We start from the raw sequence: 18,880 nt of genomic DNA, 5'->3' as shown, positions 1-18,880 counted from the left end.
GGCGGCACACGTAGTGGACTGGACGTGCGAAGGTTGATGTCGGCGGGGCAGCTAGGGTCTTGACAGGCGGTCGCGTGAGGATATGCGGGGTATTGAATTTTGGGAGCTTGCAGCTGAAGTTTCGCCTTGAAGGATGTATCTTCACGCTCCTCTCGGCACTTTATACAATCTACCTAGCGGCAACCTCCAATCCCAGAGCCATCTCATACACATCACCTTGCGCTTGCTTGATGCGACTCGTGACCGTCATACAGTCGCTGCTGAGTCTTCAAGGATGTCGTTGATAGCGACGGGTATTGACGTACTGACGCACTGACGCCGGCGCTCAAGCCTTTCTAATCGGGCAACATGGCACCAGTAGCGAGACTATCCAGCTCGAGGCTGGCGGAAGGAGGCGTGAAAAGGAGGGCTGGCGGTAGGACGAGCACGACTTCCGAACTCAGAGCGCTTTCCTGACAACGGCGCTGGGTCGAGGCCAACACAAAGGGCAAGAAGCATCGGCAGTGTTGGCAAAGCTCTATTATACTCCAAAGACTCCAAAGCTAAACTGAGAGTCCTCTATCTATTGAGAAGTGTTACAAGTGCCTGCTAACACAAGTAAACCGTACTGCTTCGAAAGCTCTGTTGGCCAATATCGAGCTGCGATAGATCCTCCTTCCTCTTGGTTGACATTGTCGTGCCAAGAAGGACGGAAGAACAGGTCGGCAGTGAGCGTGATGCTTTGCTCCATTCTGTTGCTGGTCAGCAACGTCGCGAGCTCTCTTGCAGCCCAAAACCTTTCCGGGCAGCAACGTTCTGAGACAAGTTCTTTGCCAAAAAGCAACGAAGGGGACCGTGGGTCTGCGTTTCCAGCAAGGCAGCGAGACGAGACATGGTGCCCACACATGCTGCAGCTCGAGCGAAGAAAGCGGGAGCCAGAGTATGTCGCTGCCAGCTTCTCTTCCAAGCCACCCTCCTCCCGTGCCCTTGTCTTGTGGCCAGCGGTAATGTTGCATAGCGTTTGGTTGTGTGGGCAGTTGAGTCCTCCCGCCCCGCATTATGGGGACGTTGCGTTTCCCTCGGTATGTAGTCTCAAGGAGCGAGTTCGCGGGTGGAGGGTGTCAGCGGAGGGCGTCAGCGGAGGGTGTCAGCGGAGGGCGTCAGGGGACGACGTGGTGGCAATGGACGGCCGTGGTCTTGAGCCGGCACAGCAACGCAACAGCAAGACTGCTGCGCAAATGACTGCACACGAACGAGTACTTCGTGTGCCCTGCCCGTCCGTTGACGCCGCGCCAAGGATGGCTTATCGATATCAGCCTCATCCTCCTGACTAAGCCTAGCGCGCGCACGGCCACGACCACCAAACCTGCCGCCAACGCACCACAACAGCGCCCAAACAGCTACACCTGCAAGCCTGCAGCTGTGGCAACGCTGCAACACGTATCTAAACATTGCAGCAGACTCCTCTACACCTAGTCTCCTGAATCTGCCTCCTCTAGGCTTTCCTGGGCTCGTGCTGGACCGGCCCACTACGGCAGGAAGGACCAGGCTGGCTTGGGCAAGCGTTGCACCACGAAAGCAAACAGGCCGCAGCTGAGGGCTCAACGACCCCGTGCTTCTTCGCAAACTTGACATCTTCTTATTTGTCCTGGTACGGCAAAGTAGTAAAATCTTGAAGAAGATACATGATGCACCGACCCTCACACATGTTGTGTCATGGGACAAGTTTGCTGGGAGATGACTAGTGAGGAAGAGGTGGGCGCTTTGAGATCGCCCAAGAACCGGGCCCGCGGGAAACGATTGAGATGTAAGGCGATCATGAGACCTCAGGCATTGAGACTACGATTGTGGAGGATCAGATCGAGCCCTAGGATGAAAGGCCGCTGCGCGTAGGAACGGCCTTGGCACATCATCGAGGTGGAGTTCTACGCGTGGTCTGCACAGTGACCGGTCAGCTGTCATCTGACGAGTAGCATGAGGAAAGACCATGGGGATGGAAACAGCCTCTGTCATAGTAGAAGCATCTGTGCAACAAAAGTTGAACCCTTCTTTCACTTGTCTCTGCTAAGCTCCCGTACTAGCGCGTGTGACTTCCCTTCGCGCAAATGCTAAGGACAGGCCTCCTCGCTCTTGATCTACTTCGCAGCAGGTCAAGACAAATTCCATGCTGTAGCATGATGCGCAAGACTCCGGAGAAGATACTCACCGATGACACTGTCTACCAAACACAACTCACGAGGCAGAACATCAGCACAGTCAGTACAGACGCCGACGTTACAGAGTCCCTCGAGACCGAAGATATTGCCATCATGCCCTTTATTTCCACCTTCGTGTCCCAAGAAAACACTTATGAGTCCGACTATGGCGAGTGTCCCTTTGCCGATTCTTCTAGCATTGAGCAGAATGGTGGATGCAGCGGCCTAGTTGGCTGTCCCCACAACGTCGAGGCAACGGTACTTGATCCAAAAAGTTTGTCACGGCTACTTCAAAACGAGCGAGATCAGGACGAAGCGAACTGGGTGGACGAAATCAACGAAGAAGAAGAATTTGACAAGGTCCCCTCATCTTTCGAGGCTGCTTTGGTGAAGGCTGAGCATCATGCCACGAACAACCTCGCATACAGTATTACTTCGTCGCGGCAGACAAACAATGCACACAAGCGTCGCCAGACTAAGACGGCACCACCGCGAGGTTCCGGTTTCGAGGGTACAGAGCGGTTCGTCAGACCCGAGCACCGGCGCAAAGTGGGTAATGCTGATCTTGCCTTGTACGCAGGTGCTGACGGAGCGTAGAAGGAGAGCAACGCAAGCTACAGGCACTTCCTGAAAAAGAAAAGGCCGCTAGACAAGTCGAAGCGCAGCCGCTCTCGGGATGATTCAGTTGGCCAGAGCCATGGATGGGAAGAGGGGCCGACATCTACGTAGGCTGTTGACGTGGAGCTCTGCTATGCTGTGCGGCCTGCGTACCACTGCAAATCTTTGTTGAGCACCGATCACATCTGCAAGGCTACTCAAGAAGTGTCAAAACAGCGAGATAGGATTTCTTCACGAAGCTACGTGTCCAGATAAACACAGCCATAGACTCTACCGAAGCTGCCTCGGAAGTCTGGAACCAGTCGTGCCGAGCTTGCAGCATCGTTGGCCAAAGTCCAGCGAAGTCGAGAGCGTTGCGCCGAAGTACTAGATTGCTTCAGCACGCTGATAGGAGTCTTCAATGCTAGACTCTCATTCCCAGGTACCAAATCCAAGCCCGAACGCCACCTCGTCGACTAAGCAGGGTCCATAGCGCCCCTGCAGATCCTCAGCGCTTGTGAAAATATTGAATCATGTCTCCCAGGCACTCCGAGGCCGCTCCTTAATAGTGTTGATGCCGGGATATCCATATCTCACAGTCACGGCCCGCTTGCGCTGGTCCGCCGCCATCAACGTTCGCCCGAGATCGATTCAATGAAGTCAATCTGATCCATGTGCTCCCGCTCCAGTTGTTCATTCTCCCTGGACTCATTGCCGTTCGAATGGCCCGCTTCCTGCCGCGCTCTCTCAACATCCATCTCCTCGGCGTGCTTCCTGCGATCTGCACAGATGCGGCACGGGGGAAGAGGCATGTTCCTCCGATTCGCGAGGATGAGCTTATCGTAGCAGGCGCTGTGTATCCGTTCCTCTTGGTAATGTTAGCATCATCATTGTGAACGTGGCGGAGCGGACTCATACTACAGCAGCTCACGACAATCTGGTCCTTGTCGCTGAGGTCGTTGGGGCAAAGCGCGCATTTCGTTGCTGAACCGGCAGGCGCGTCGATACTCTGGGTGGTGCTGTTTGACTTGGGCGCTGCTGCACCGTTCAGAATGTCTAGAATGGCTTTCGGCAAAGCGGAGTGCTGGAGCGTGGCTTGCAGTGCCTTCTTGCGCAGACACACGTCCTTGTTGGGCGGCATGGTGAATTGATGGAGACCAATCTCTGGACTCGCGAGTTCGTCAGCTTGTCAGTCCATCGATTGCGATGCAGGCGGGGAAAACAGATCCGAACAGCAGGATGCGTGCTTCTTTGGGATATGTCTAGCTCTTAGTGCTTTCAATACAGCCTCGACATGATTCGCCGTACGTTCAGGTATGTTTCTGAAGGCTGGACTCACACTGACTATATTGATGCTGTTGAACTCGAAAAGAGCTGTGGGAAGTGTCTGTAGCGATGTAAGTGCCGGGAACACGTGTAGCGCTAGCGAGCTTCACCTCCGCTCGAAGGCAAAGGCAGCGGAGGTACCACCGGAACCATTCGGACAGAATCGCTCTAGAAAGCGGCGGGATGAGTGAGAAGGCTGCCAAAGGGTTGGGTAGGAGGCAAGCATCGCCATTACACGGTTCACACAAGGCAAGTGACTTCTCACGGTGAAGGTACAAAGTACGAATCTCGGTGACGATTGATGTAACTGTGAGAAATTCATCTTCCAAATTGTCAATCAAGACAGTCAGATCAATTAAGACAGTCAGAAACACGAGCCGAGATGTCTTTGTGGCAACCAGTAACCATGATCGTAAATGCGACCCCGGCGCATAACGTAACACCCTTGCTTTGATGGGAGATTGGTACTACACATAGCCAGGGTTGCGCAGTATTCGAGAAGGACCTCAGGTTGTTGCAAGCACCGGACAAGACAAGCCACGTCTAGGCCAGCCAGTGGCTGAACTGCGTTGGCAACGACAAATGGAACAATGACCGTCTCCCTCGTTTGTGTTGGCAGGTCGTTTTGTTGTTGGCGAGCATTTCGAGCTAAGAGGTTTATTCTGTCGCCGGCTGCCAGTATAATGCAATCTAGAACCGATTTCATCATGTCCGGCCCCTTCCTTGCTCGTGAGCTCATTGGAGTCGCCACACTTGGTAGCTCGACGCGTACTCAAGACATATACAAGTAAGACGTTGGCTGACGGGTTTCCTTCCTGGATCAGGCCCTTCCGACTCGCCTAAGCCAGTATCATTCCGCTTGTGGCGAAGTATAGCCTTATGCTTGGACTGGAACTAGCCATGAATTCGGGGCCATGGGAAAATAGGCCAACGTGCCTCGACGTCCTCGACTGTCCACAACAATTGCTGCTCGACTTCGGCAGATTGTCGATATCTTATGTGAGTCCACTGCTCTCGCCTGTGCCAATCGTATGGCGCGCCCCTTCACCAGGCTTGAGGGCACTCTTGCTGTCGTGGAGCGAACATGATGCCGTCCGTGGAGGCTGTTCGTACTTGCAGGTCTCGATGTGGACGAGGGCAATCGCACGGGCTGGTGTCGCAAACGGGGCGCGCTCTCCCAGTACGCTTACGGGCGCTCTAGGTGTTGGGGAGCTAATGTAGTGCTTTTTGTAAGCAGTTTCGACAGCGTCGATGCGGAAGGTGCTGCCCGATTCGTTAGCGTGTCTCCCTGGAAGAAGATAGTCAATCACTCACTCACTAAGATCAAGTGTACTACAGCAACGATAGAGCATCCTCCAAGTCTGGCGCGGGACACTCTTAGTCGACTACAAGCACCAAATTGATGTCATCGACGTCGGTAAGGAAACTGTCGAGGCACGGCAGATGCGTGGACGGCCCGGTCGCTATGTTGCAAGTCGCTGCGGAGCACGCGAGGTCCGTGCCCTCTGAGTCGACGCACACGTCATTGTTGCTGGTAGGAGCAGGCTCAAAGACGGCCGCTATGTTGCAGTCAGGCTGAGGCAGATATCGCAGGACCCTGGGTTAGGGTTGTGAGCTTAGGGGCTGCTTGCCCCACATTGAGCCGCAACCCTGAGGCTAGCAAAGACGTTTGACGGTTGTTCGCGCCGCTCCGTCCGGGCCGGAAAGGCCGTGGTCGAATGTTTGCACGAGACTGGATGGTGGATATGTGGCTGCATCGTCGAGACAATTTCACTCTGCGTGTTCTGGGGCGATTTGACTGCGTGCGCATACATCTTGCTCACGGAGACGCCATTCCTACAGCCATCACATTCTGGACAGCCTGTTGCTGCATACCGGGCGTGCTTCACACTCTCTTCGGACCTGTGGTCGAGACGCCTTTGATGATGCTGCGGATCGACTTTTGATGTTGCGGTGAATCGTCGGCTACTCGGCTCCAGCTGCCACAGCTGCACATCTCGGCTATCTGGTCTGCACGTGATAGCGCTAGTACGTGCACGCGACGCGACGAGTCTTGGCGCGTTTGCTTCTGCTCTCGGCCACCTCCAGCCCCACCACCGCGACACCACCACCACACCACCACCGCCACCCTATCTTCAACCAACACACCTATTCTCAACCAACACACACTGCACAACTCATCGCGCTGCATGATACACGCCAGAAACACCACACAGTGCACGTCTTCCGAAGCCGCTGCCGACCGCCAACTCCGCAACCCGCTCGCTCGTCCTCAGTCCTCCATCCAATTTGGCCCCAGGCGGCAAACACTCGGCGTCTCTGCGTCGCGTGACTCCGCACAGCACAGGCGTCGGGCAAGTGGCCGTCGGGGGGGAGGTTCTCAGGCTTGCTCCGGCGCGCGGACGCGGCACGGCAGCGGTGGACGCAGGCATCTGCTGTCAGCACACGAGTCAAGGCTGCTCGCAAGAAGCCTGGGCGGGCGGGATCCCTTACAGTGAGTCGCTGCAAGGGGGATTTTGGTAAGTATCATACATACATACACCTGTTGGACCCCAGTAGCTATGACGAATCCAAGACCAAAGGACAGCGTGCCTGTCCTGGCGTATCTCTCATCGCAGCCTCTGTCACAATCGTGTCGTATGCGCATCTTTCACAACAACGACAGCAACCTCTCCATTGCGCTTTATGTAACAGTAACACTGCATCGCGCCGCGGAACAGCAGGTCTTTGTCATGCAGTACGACGCTGACAATCACCGAGAGAATCGCCCCGCTGCATCTCACCCTCCCATCTCCAAACACATCCCCATAGATCGCCTGGCAGAATATGCTCGGCACGTCGATCCTGAGACCACCACCTTGACCCTGAGTCTCATGCAACCTGCACCAGTCTGGTGCCCACGAGACCAAATCATGGCCCCTCAAGCCAGCGCTGATTCTGTAGTCGCCTTCGATGAGCTCGTGGAGCTGGCTAGAGCCACAACCGTTCACCTTGTGTTCGACTACAAGTGGCTCACTGGTGCCGCTCGTGCCGCAGTCCAGCGTCTGATCAAAGGGAAGTTGGCCCTCCACGGCTTTCCGCTCACCAAGTACTTTGCCAAGACCTGGGAAAGGAAGGACTGGACTCACTTTGCACCCGCGTCTGCCACTGCGCATTCTCCTACACCAGAGGCTTCGAACAAGCGCGCAAGATCGGGTAGGCACACACCGACAGAAGCACCAGATCGCCTCAGCTGACAGAACAGTCTCCGGCTTGTCCACGCCCTCGCCGCCCGCCAAACGCCCGCTTGCCGACAACCCTATTGCCCCGTCCCCCACCGAAGTCGCCTCCTCGCCGCCCGAGTACGCCAAGCCGGGCTCTGAAGCAGACTACCAGACTCTCGCCATCCGACGCGTCGTCCTCCGCGAGCTCCCCGCTATCCTTGCCTCCACCCTTCCCGCCGTCCTTCCTACCATCTTTGCCGTCCCTGATTCGGATATCAACTGCTTCGCCTCCGATGCCTCCACATTTTCAAAACTAGAGCTGACCGCCGCTGGCGCAGCCTTTGTTCCGCATCTCGTTGCGCATCTGCAGCCGCAGATCCAGGACTTGATGGAACGTGCGATGAGCCGCACAGGTGAGCAGCGAGAAGCGGCCATGCTTGAGTTTGAAGAGCACATTGACGACTTGAGGCTGGGCCTGGTCACAGTCAAGGAGGATGGCGAGATGGAGATGATGCGGATGATTGACGAGAAAACCGAAGGCTTACAACAGGACCTAGAAGACGAAGGCAATGATATCGCGTTCCGTTTTTCTGCAGAGGTAAGCAGTGCAGCGGACGATATAGCGAATGCTGCGGCAGAGCGTTTCAGGCAAAGACTCGAAGCCCTCGAAAGGCAGGCACTGAAGAGTCTCATCAAGAACGTCAATGCACAGCCATTCAGAACACTTGTGGAGTGCGAGCTTGCGCGGCAATTGGGGCGGCCAGACGTCCGTGGTGAGAGTCGCTCGAGGGGAGTAAGGAAGGCAAAGGGTGGATGCAGAGCGCAGGGGAGGCGGGAGAGGACGTCGGACCAGCCACTGCGTGCCTGGCAAAAGAGCCACCGGGATGCAGAAAGGCAGCTCAGGTGGCTTTTGTGTACAGGCCAGGCTCACCCCACCGCATGAGCAGCTCACATCTTTCACCCTTCGAGGCCGACCTTCTGACCCCAGTAAGGCACCCATGGCGGGTCGTCACAGTCGCCCGACCCCAGGAGTCGCCTTCTACAGCTGGGTAAATGATCCAATGCAGTTGTGCAGCCAGAGGGACACCGTTCATGAGGTAGTGGCATCAATCTCTAGAGCAATACTTTGACCAATCTTGCGGGAGCCGACGCGCGAAACGCTCGACGAACGGAAAGAATGCCAGCCAGGAAGAGATATCGACCTACAGTCCAATTGGATTTGGTGGTGGTTGCAAGGCCTTGCTCGCAATTTTTTGGACAGTGAGATACCCAGGTAAAGTCGGTCTGGTCATTGCGTTCGTAGATGCAACCATCAATTCCCACCACTCAACAGTGCCTTGAACATCCAGTGAGTGCAGTTGCGTAATCCGACCACGCTTGTAGGTCCAATTAGCAGTCTCAGGTGCGTCTTGCCGCTGTCATACCATGACTCCCCCATCCCCAGCCACGCACCTTATTCGCGCCATGCCGTGACAGCACCGTTATTACCCGTCATCGCATCTCAAACACCCCCCAAGTCGATCCTGCGCCCGCACTCTGACACCCATAGCATCATATCGTCGCTCGTCCGGGACACGACTGCAACGGTGATTGACGTCCCTCCTTAGTTGCGTCAAACAGTGTGAAGTCGAGCCTCCTCATCAGTTCAACAAATACATCCGATACCCGGTCAAAACGATGCCGTTGCAATCCCTATGTCCACGACGCAAAGGCACACTGTCAACGAAGTTGGGATACCGGCCCGGGCCTGACTTGAGCTCTGCTTGGAAGTGCTGGGAAATAAGATGAAGATGCATCTCAGTGAGAGGGGAAAGCGTTGTGCGAACCGGGGTGCTCGGCATGATGACTGTCATTGTAGTAGAGCAGCTTAGTTGGCGCAATAAGAGTCGCGCGGGTAGTGATGAACGCGGAGATAAGGAGGCAATCTTCGAGGGCTGAGGGTAAATAGGGCAGTGTTTCGATCTCTGCGAGGTCGGGTCTACTGCATGCGCCCGATATGTCCTGCACGAGAATCTGCCTGAGACAATGAAGACTCGAAGGGTTGGCGTGCAAGTAGTACATAACAGCCGACAGGATGCGTACAATGATGTTGCTAGGTGCAGTGAGAAAAGGGAGTTCTCACTGGTCATGCGCTTGAACTTCTTGTCAGAGGCTGGGACGGCGCTCGAAAGAATGGCGTGGAGAAGACCAACCTTTGCCATTTCTCGGTGTTCAACATCAGGGGCTCGGTCCTGTGCTTCATCTGGTACACTCCAAAGTTAGCAGCTTACTCGTACAGATCATTGATGAACAAAAACTACCAACTGAGTTTACCCCAACCCAGAGAGCGACTGGTCCAGTTACTGTAAAGATTCAATCTTTGGTATTGATCCTGTGGCTTCTACTGCGATTCATGTGGCCAAAGGCACTCGCATTAGGGATATTATCTGAATAACGCTACAGCCTAACGCTTCTTCAGAGAATTGTGCACTATGTCCAATTTGCGAGCATTTCATTAAGGTCATCCAAAGGTTAAAATCCAACAGAGTAGCTAATGTTGCATATTCTGGCTGCCGGGGAAGCTCTATGGCAAGTGAAACGACTAAAGACGGAACGAGCGACACCTTGTTATGGCGCCCGATGTGCAAAGACCTACAGTCACCACCCTTGAGGGTGTTAGGAACAGTGATTTGGGTTCCCGAAAGACAGTACAAATCTGTGACTAATGCGGAAGTCAATCCTCAGTCAAACTTTCCTTACTTGGTCCCAATATTCTATCTGGGATGGCGTAGGAGGGACAGCAAAACTAGCCCAGAAAATTGGCGTATCGTCATCGAGACCTTCCAATTTGGTAGAACTGACCAGAACTGAGCCAACGCAACCCTTGCGACATCGCATTTCGAGAGTGCCACAAAATTGCGCCCGATTTGAGTCATCCCGATTGGTTCGTATCTATTGGGACCAGCTTGACACACAGACAGCACGTGGACGGTTCGGATGTTAAGTTTGCTGACCTGGTGTACAGAACAGGCGAGCATTATTCGCACAACAACTTCAACAAATCAATGATCTTTGAGGACATGTACAAGACTGTGAGGGCAACTTTGCTAGGAGATTCATGTCGTCCTGAGACTTGGCTGCGCCGTCTCAATTCGCGCCTGGAGGCGCAGCTTCCTGACTTGGCCGACTATCGTGCGATGGACACAGATTTAGGCTAGTTCAATTCGGCTTATTCTGCCTTCCTAGATGTGTCCTTCGCTATGTACCTAATTCCATTCATCATATGCCTCAACATGCCACTCAAAAACCGCATCCTGGTCTCGATCGCGCCGGGTCTCAGTATCCTGGCCTTCACGCTCGCCATCTACAGACTCACAATTTTTGGAGATATTTTTGCGGTACTGGCGGAGGACCCTACTTGTGAGGTATTCGCCCCACATGTTCCTCAGCACGGAATTAACTTGGTAAGAGCCGGTCCCGCTTCTCGATATACTTGGTCTAGGAGAGGGTTGTATTCTCGTAGTCTGCTCCCCTTTACCCACACTGGGCCCGCTCTTCCGCTCAGCCAGAGGCAAAGTTCGGATCCTTAGTCGCAATGGCGATGACAGTAGGACCGTCAGCCAGGGAAGACGCAGCAGCGTTATCCACCGAGGTCAATCCTGCACCAGCGGAAGATGGGACAAGCTCCAAGGGCCTCAGTTGGATGACAAAGAGAGGGCATTGAGCCATGCAGATGAGAGCATTGATGACATTCCGCTTGTTTTCCACGCCTCGGATCATTTACAAGACACTTGAGTATAAGGTGATTATGAGCGCAAAGGGTGATCAAAGGGCGAAGCCGATTGATGATCGTGACACATAGCCTGGTGTCGTTTTCCTTAAGTATCTACACGCAACACAGGGCAGCGGTATCGTGATCATGGTCTGATAGGGCAAGCTTTGGTATTGTTGATATGATGTTGTTGAGATTCGAGTTCTTCATACAAACCATCCAGCAACACCAAAGTAAAACTGCTACAATCTGTCCAACTGGTGGGTCCTGGTAAGATTACTTGCACAGGTCCGACGGGCTGCATGCCGAACACGACCTGCCAAAAGTGGCGTGAGAAGAGCGGCCGAACAGGTGGGTCTGCCCCTGAGATATCCTTGCTCATTCTGATCTCGGATACCGCAACCTTGACAAATCATTGCTAACCAAGTCAACCCGCAGACTGTGCCGCTTTTAACGTCCTCCGGGGCTCATTACTCTATCGAGTAGCCGCGTGATCAAACAGCACTGTATAATCTTGGCCACACCGGGTCGTTGAGGACAGATTACGTATCAGGAAAAGTGCATGTAAGAAAAGTGGATCTTAGGATGCGCTTATCTGTTACAAGAGATTTACTAACTACTATAGTTTTGAGGCCCTCTAGTCAACCGGTTACCAGGATTTCACGGTAGATGAAAACATTTCCTTTATCAATTAGTAAACCGCAGGTTGTTTCCATTTACATCTCTCCTCAACGGCTGATACCCATACCCAACATGGCAACAGCAGACCAACTTATCGGAGCCCTGAAAGGCCTTGACGCGAACTCTTTTGTTAACGAAGCAGAGCGCATGCGTGCTATGGACGCGCTGACCCTAGCTTTAAGCAAAGTACAAAAGCCATGGGACATTGTTTGGCAGCACTGTTGGGTCAATCCGGCCACCAACGCATGCGTCAAGACGTTGATTGACGCGGGTGTCTTCAGCAGATGGATTGAAACCGGAGGCGGAGACAAGTCCTGCGCGGAACTGGCCGAGTTAACAGGTGCCGATGTGGTGCTTATTCGTAGGTTACACATCTGCTCAGCTTCACTCATGATGCGCATTCTAACGGCAATACAGGACGCATGATTCGGCAAATTTCTGGACAAAATCTTGCCATTGAGACCGCCGAGGACACCTATAAGCCTACACCCTGGGTACGCGCTCTCGCTGAGGATCAGGCCCTCGCCAACGTCTATGGTGAATTCTATGGCTTTGTCAATTCTCCCATGTTCAGAACTTTGCCAGCCTACCTCCGGAACACAGGATACAAGGTCCCCACTAATCCCAACGACTGTAACTGGCAGTTCATGAGAGAATCAAATAAAAACCTGTTCCAGTCCCTGAGCGAGAACCCTGTCGCCGCAAGGGAATTCAACGATGCCATGGAGAGTCACTCCAAGCATAACTTGACGCCCTGGGTTGATGTTTACCCCACTGAGACTCTTGTGAGAGACTCCAAGCCTGACCGGCCCCTAGTCGTCGACGTTGGTGGCAGCAAAGGCCACGACCTGACTAAATTTCATCTGCGTCATCCTGATATCCCCAAGAGCAGCTTGGTGCTCCAAGACCTCCCCAATATCCTCAAGAAGTTGACCATTGACGACACCATCTCCATCTACCCTCATGACTTTTTTGAACCACAGCCCGTGAAAGGTGCCCGTGTCTACTTCATGCACAACGTTCTGCACGACTGGGAAGACACACAGGCGAATCAGATTCTCTCTCACCTTGCCGAAGCTATGGAACCTGGGTACTCGAAGCTGCTCATCCACGAAAGCTTGGTTAGCTCTGTGAAGCCGCTCGCTCGTGTGACAACGTCCGACATCACCATGATGGCGTGCCTTGGTGCGAAGGAGAGGACGGAGGCTGAGTGGCGGGCGCTGGTGGAGAGTGCGGGGCTAAAGGTGCTTAACATCTGGAGGCCACCTCACTCTGTGGAAAGTGTTATTGAGGCAGAGCTAGCTTGAATGTTAGAACGTCGCGTTGCGCAACGCAAACAGTAACGGCTTTTGGTCTACCGGTATTCCAAAACGAAATCCTTTTGGCAAATTGCGATCGCCGTTCAGGCCAAGGGTTCACATTGCGCAACCTAAATGAATTTCATAGCCTTAGGTAACATAGTCGTTTGAATCCCGACTCTTAGAAGCGAGTGAGTGAAAGGTAGTTGATTGGCGTATTTATCCTCACAACTTCCGTACACCGAAAGGGTTGGAGCCTCGCACGAGTAATCATTCACCCTAGCTCCGCTTGCAATCGATCCTCATCACTTTCAATATCATTTTCGTCAACAACCGCTCCAAAACCAATTGTCTTGTGAGCTCCATCACACTTTTGCAAGTTTTTTGAACCGCCAGTAGATGGGACAGCTTTGTAAGGTTCCAAAAGCTCCCTTCCCGCTACCGCTGCAAGTTCAACAAATCTTTTTGCAACAAAGTCGCGCAATTGCTGTTCCCTCTGCGCAAGTACCTCTCTTTGGGTTGACAGCTGAGAAAGTATGCAGTCCGCCTTTTGCTTCACAATTTTTGAATCGTACTCCAGCTTCTTAGCTTGTGCGTCCACTTGGCTGTGCAAAGTTTGCAGTAAATTCTGGTTATCAGAATGTTGCAGGAGACCTGCTAGTGTACGGGCACAGTCAATCTGTTGCAAGAATTTATCTTGTTGTAGGTGCAGCCGATGTACCGCAGTATGACGAAGTTGGGCAATGTCTGGAGCGATTTCCAGGAATAAAGATTGTTTTGGAATATCCATGCAGCCGGGAGGAAGCATGTGGAGATAATTTTTGATGATTGAGAGGGATTTCGTCAGCTCGATGGCAGCTGCACAGGTCCAATTGTTCAGAACGAGCGTGGAAGGAAACCATCTTTCCATGAAGCAGAAGCAGGTTTCTTCCAGCAGTCGCTGTACCCGTGATAGCACATGGTGCTGGGCTTCGTAAGGGAATTGTATAAGTTGCGACTCAACGGTTGGAGCTCCTAGGCGCGATTTCATGAGTCCACTCAACGCACAACATATGGTTTGCATGCGACATACCATATGATACTTGAGGGTCTAGACTTGTGATGTTGTCTTTGCACCTTCTGTGATCAGTGTTCTTGGATTCATTCGACGTTACGCCATTAATGCTTGAACGCGCGACAGCATGCGGTGATTGAGGCGATTTGGCAAAGAGATCTGGGAAAGCCTTCCTTGCTCGCCTTTCGAACTCGAAGACGCGGTCTTTAAGAAGCGTCTTCAACACAGAGATTGTCTTGTCGAGATGTTGTTCGTCAGGAGGAGTCCCAGATTGAGCCCAGTGTTTAAGGACGATATTACGGATGACCTTGCGATCCCGCACACGGGCTTTGCTGCCACAAAAAGTATCGCGATATGTAAGATATATATATTGGTCCGCTCTGCTTGGTTGCAAAGCCATCGAACTGACGGCTGCAATAGCGAACGTGAGGGCTGAGATACGAGAGACGCGTGCGCGTCTGGTACGCGCTCGCGGGGCGGGGCGCCCCACACGCATTGTGCGGGTGGCGAGCCGTGCGGTGCCCAGTCACCATGGTGATTACAGCTGCTGACTAGACGAATTTCTGAACTATACGATACTTGCGAGTAACGCTACCACGGCTCAACTCTCACGACTTGTGGAGATGCACTGCGATAGGAGACAGAAACTCGCTTTGATTCCACGCACAGGGCCCGCCATCCCAGACACGATGTTGCGCCACGCCCTCGCACGGGCAAGCGCGAACGGGCCGCGTCCCTCCTTGCGTACGCATCCGGTATCACTTTTCAGCGCCGTGTAAGCCCCAAGCGACGCGATTTCGACAAGCCTGGGGAGTCTTAGCCCGTAAAATTCGCGTTAGAGATTCAAAATAAAACTGTGCTACCGTATATAGACAGCTACACACTTCCACTAATAGCTAGCCGCGCTTCCTGCACCTCCTTGCGCGACCAAAATCTAATACACAGGACTCCTATTATTTGAATTTCGGCATGTATCTTTGATTCTGTGAGATTCTTCATCACATGGCCTGCAAATTGAGAGTTGACACTCAGGCTCTTTGCATCGATCAGATGACAGATACGAGTGATGTCAACATTGTGACAGGATTGCTGATTTCGCGCAAGAACACGTTCTAGTGTTGGTGTGGCAGAAACCCTTGGGGGCCAAACATAAGCCTCTGTTAGCAGGTTAATAGTTATTAGTGTTATCTAGCAAGACAACAATCCTTTTTTAATATGTAGTATAAGTAGTAGGCTATATTACTATGTTGTGCAACTTTGTTAATAATGTTTATAAAACTTTTCTAGCTAGTAGTGCCTATATCTTAAGATGTTATACTACTAGATAACATCTTAGTATCTACTACACGCTATTAACATAAGATAGAAGTAACTAATTCTTTAAGTTATGCAAGAGTCTAATACTTGGCCTAATTGTTAGTTAGCCTAATAATAAGCATTACCTTTTTAATAAAAGAATATAATAGCTTATAATATAGATCTAATATTATAATATAAAGTTTACTAAGGCATTTAACTATATAACTAAGGACTTACTAGATACTTTACTTTAGTAGGCCTTGCTTACTTTATGCAAGTCTTAGCTTTAATAGAATATGCTTTATATATATTAAAATAATAGCACTAAAAATATCTCTCTTTATCTCTAGTAATATAGTGTTATAATCTTAAAGGATGCATGCAGAGCTAAAGGCTTATAACTAATAGAACGCAACAGATTAGTAACGCTAGACTAAATAATTATATAATGTCCTATAGTTCTTATAGAAGGCCTTATACTAAGACTATAAGATAAGTATAGAATATATCTTTTACTTTCTATAAACGTTCTATAGTTCTTACAAGGCCCTTTATAGGAAACTATAAGAATATATAAGATATATAGAATACTTTTTAGTATATAGCTAGTAGAAATATAACTCTTATAGTTTATATTTAACCTAAGTATTAATCTTTAATATTACTTTTTAATCTAACTTTTAAGCTAAATAGTCTACTCTATACTATTTATTATTACTCTTACTTTTAAGATAGATAGATTATATCTATACTTTTTAGTATAAGTCTCTTCTTTAGTTTCTCTAATAGTAGTTCTTCTTAAGAACTAATTAAATAGTGCTTATAAGCTTTGCTTAAAAGTATAACCTTAATATATAAATTACTATTAGGTCTTTTAAGTAATAAATATAATAAATAGCTATAACTTGCTTTACCTACTATCTAATAGTAATAGAAAGATGCTTTTAACTCTATTTCTAAGTTATTATAGGCTGCTATAAACCTTAGAAGAGTGTTATAATCCTGCAAAGGAGTATAGCACAGTATAATAAGTAACTAACTAGGTTTCTTCTAGGTTATAGGGGCATAGCAAGTAAGACTTACAATTATAGTTATATAACTTACTTATTAATAAGTAAGCATATAGACTACTACTTATTAATAAGTATAGTATAACTCTACTAATTAATAAGTACTCTTATTACCTTTTATTAAATACTTATTAAATACTTATTAATAAGCAAGCCTTAGTATTAGTATATAGCAAGTAGAAATATAACCTTTATAGTTTATGTTTAACCTAAGTATTAATCTATAATATTAGATCTTAACCTAACCTTTAAGCTAGATAGTCTACTCTATACTACTTATTATTACCTCTTGCCTTTAAGATAGATAGATTATATCTATACTCCTTAGTATAAGACCTCTTTAGTTTCTCTAATAGTATTATTCTCTAAGAACTAATTAAATAGTGCTTATAAGCTTTGCTTAAAGTATAACCTTAATAAAGAGGTATAGTAGAAGATAAGAGATAGAAGAAGTAATAATACTTAAAAGTACTTTAAAAGTTTTTAAAAAGGTTAGTATTTTAAACTAATAATAATATAACTTCTTCTATTTTAAAAGCCTTAGTAGAACGCTACTATAAAATCTATTATATATTATTCTAAGAATTCTATAATATCTTAAAGTATTTCAATATTAGTATATTATGGAATACTAGAATAACTATAGAATATCTTTAAGTATATAGTAAGTAGAAATATAACTCTTATAGTTTATATTTAACCTAAGTATTAATCTATAATATTAGATTTTAACTTAACTTTTAAGCTAGATAGTTTACTCTTTAATATACCCTATAGGCAAGTTAGATAATAGGCAAGTTAGATACTTTTACTAAGCCCCTACTAAACTCTACCCTATTATAATATAAAATAACCTAGTTTAGTACTATAATATATAGTATAGTCTATAATACTATTTAGAAACTACTTCTATCTCTTTCTTATATATTTACGCATTATATCCTGTCTAATTATACTATCTATAGCGCCTTTAAGAGGGCTTACCTACTTTAGCGCATACCTGCTTCTTTGCCTTCTTACTATTACTATGCGCCCTAAACTCTTTTAGAGCTATTAATTACTAGCCCTCTTTAACTACTAGAGTACCTTCTTTCTTAACTTACTATCTTTTATATAATTTTTATTATATAGCTACCTTATTAGTAGCTTAAAGCTAAGTAATCTCCTATTATACTAATACTAGCTTATGCGCAATTATTACTACTCTCTTTACTACCTTCTTAAACGCCTTAACTATAGAGGTAGGCAAGCTATCTATATACCTCTAAATCCTTATCTTTATAAGCATTAATTATAACCTAAGTTTAAGAGTATTGCTTAGAGTTTATAACTACTAGAGCTTATTATTAATAGGTAGTAGTAGTAATAGCATGCATAGCTTTATATTAAGGCTGCTTATAACCTATTATAGATTAAACAGGACTAGTCTAGCGCCTTAGAACCCTCTCTAAATATTACTAGAAGTAATTATAGCATTATAGGCGCATATAAAGTATAGTAGCAACTCTATCTTTATAATATAGTTAATCTAGTTATATATAAGTATTTTAGCTTAGTATCTATATACCTTCTTTAAAGTAGTAAAATAAGCTATATTAAGAGGCTATATAAGGTGCAATAAGTAAGAAGGCAAGCAAAGAGTAATAATCTTATTATCCTTATAGTATTACTAGAATTTAAGAGAGTTATAGCTCTTATAACTATTAATAATAAGTAAATAGTAGGTGCTAATAGTATACTCCTTTATATACCTATTAAAGTAGTTTATCTAGTCTATACTAAGCTTATTAGTAGTCTAGCTATTATTAGAGACTCTAATAACCTAGTCTTAAGGCAGTTCTTCCTCCTTATACTAGGCAGAGAGGTAGTAGTAGGCCTTAAAGATAAGGAAGATAGGAATAGCCTATTCTTTAGCATTAATACCTACTATAGCTATAGCCTACTCCTAGTTACCTAGCTAGATAGCTTTTAGCTAACCTTATTATTCTAAAGCTATAATAACTGCTCCTAGGGAGATCTAGCCTATTATAAAGCCTATCTTATTAAAGTTATATATATCTTTATTCTAGATGCTATACTTAGCTTTAGTATTAGCTACTAGGCTAAACTAGCCCTATAGAACCTTAGGATCCTTATAGAGAGCTCTCTTATAGTTATACTTATAATTAAACTTAACTTTAAGTTCTAGATATTACTTAATAAATATACTAGGCTAGTTTATACTAATAGAACCTAGATTATACTTAGTATACAAAGAATTAGCTATAGTAGCTATATCTAAGAGCTAAGGGGAAAACCCTTATGCATCTAGCTTAAGAACATGTTTAATAATTACCTCCTCCTTATTATTATCTAGCTTCTATAAGTTAGCTATAGAATTAGCGCATAAAGGTTATCTAGTGCGCTAGTTACTTAGTGTGCTTTAAG

The 18,880-nt window shown here is 48.1% G+C and overlaps 6 protein-coding genes across 6 annotated transcripts; 5 read left to right on the top strand and 1 right to left on the bottom strand.

The window, feature by feature from the left end:
* Positions 1-716: 716 nt before the first annotated feature.
* Positions 717-1,313, top strand: C7974DRAFT_380788 (uncharacterized protein; the record flags this gene model as incomplete). The annotated part of the gene is made up of 1 exon (XM_046140536.1): positions 717-1,313. The coding sequence occupies one exon, from the start codon at positions 717-719 to the stop codon at positions 1,311-1,313; it is 597 nt and encodes a 198-aa protein (XP_045991759.1).
* An 843-nt stretch (positions 1,314-2,156) lies between these two features.
* C7974DRAFT_418170 (uncharacterized protein) lies at positions 2,157-2,903 on the top strand (the record flags this gene model as incomplete). The annotated part of the gene is made up of 2 exons (XM_046144134.1): positions 2,157-2,723; positions 2,772-2,903. The coding sequence occupies 2 exons, from the start codon at positions 2,157-2,159 to the stop codon at positions 2,901-2,903; spliced, it is 699 nt and encodes a 232-aa protein (XP_045991758.1).
* Positions 2,904-6,201: 3,298 nt separating this feature from the next.
* C7974DRAFT_428796 (uncharacterized protein) lies at positions 6,202-8,621 on the top strand. The gene is made up of 2 exons (XM_046144610.1): positions 6,202-7,292; positions 7,342-8,621. The coding sequence occupies exons 1-2, from the start codon at positions 6,659-6,661 to the stop codon at positions 8,241-8,243; spliced, it is 1,536 nt and encodes a 511-aa protein (XP_045991757.1). The 5' UTR covers positions 6,202-6,658; the 3' UTR covers positions 8,244-8,621.
* Positions 8,622-10,427: 1,806 nt separating this feature from the next.
* Positions 10,428-11,003, top strand: C7974DRAFT_444635 (uncharacterized protein; the record flags this gene model as incomplete). The annotated part of the gene is made up of 2 exons (XM_046145518.1): positions 10,428-10,743; positions 10,803-11,003. The coding sequence occupies exons 1-2, from the start codon at positions 10,540-10,542 to the stop codon at positions 11,001-11,003; spliced, it is 405 nt and encodes a 134-aa protein (XP_045991756.1). The 5' UTR covers positions 10,428-10,539.
* An 801-nt stretch (positions 11,004-11,804) lies between these two features.
* C7974DRAFT_444630 (O-methyltransferase-domain-containing protein) lies at positions 11,805-13,039 on the top strand (the record flags this gene model as incomplete). The annotated part of the gene is made up of 2 exons (XM_046145517.1): positions 11,805-12,093; positions 12,150-13,039. The coding sequence occupies 2 exons, from the start codon at positions 11,805-11,807 to the stop codon at positions 13,037-13,039; spliced, it is 1,179 nt and encodes a 392-aa protein (XP_045991755.1).
* On the bottom strand, positions 12,996-14,510 carry C7974DRAFT_405121 (uncharacterized protein). Its single transcript, XM_046143018.1, has 2 exons — positions 14,103-14,510; positions 12,996-14,044 (listed from the first exon to the last, which is right to left on the bottom strand). Exons 1-2 carry the CDS (start codon positions 14,482-14,484, stop codon positions 13,305-13,307), a joined length of 1,122 nt encoding a protein of 373 aa, XP_045991754.1. The 5' UTR covers positions 14,485-14,510; the 3' UTR covers positions 12,996-13,304.
* Between the last annotated feature and the right edge of the window lie 4,370 nt (positions 14,511-18,880).

The sequence above is a fragment of the Boeremia exigua genome (genome assembly GCF_020726555.1).
Source record: "Boeremia exigua strain MPI-SDFR-AT-0100 chromosome Unknown C7974scaffold_14, whole genome shotgun sequence".
In the NCBI taxonomy this organism is placed as follows: Eukaryota; Fungi; Ascomycota; class Dothideomycetes; order Pleosporales; family Didymellaceae; genus Boeremia; species Boeremia exigua.
The sequence above is the reverse complement of the archived record's forward strand: the minus strand, read 5'-3'. Positions and strand labels throughout refer to the sequence as shown.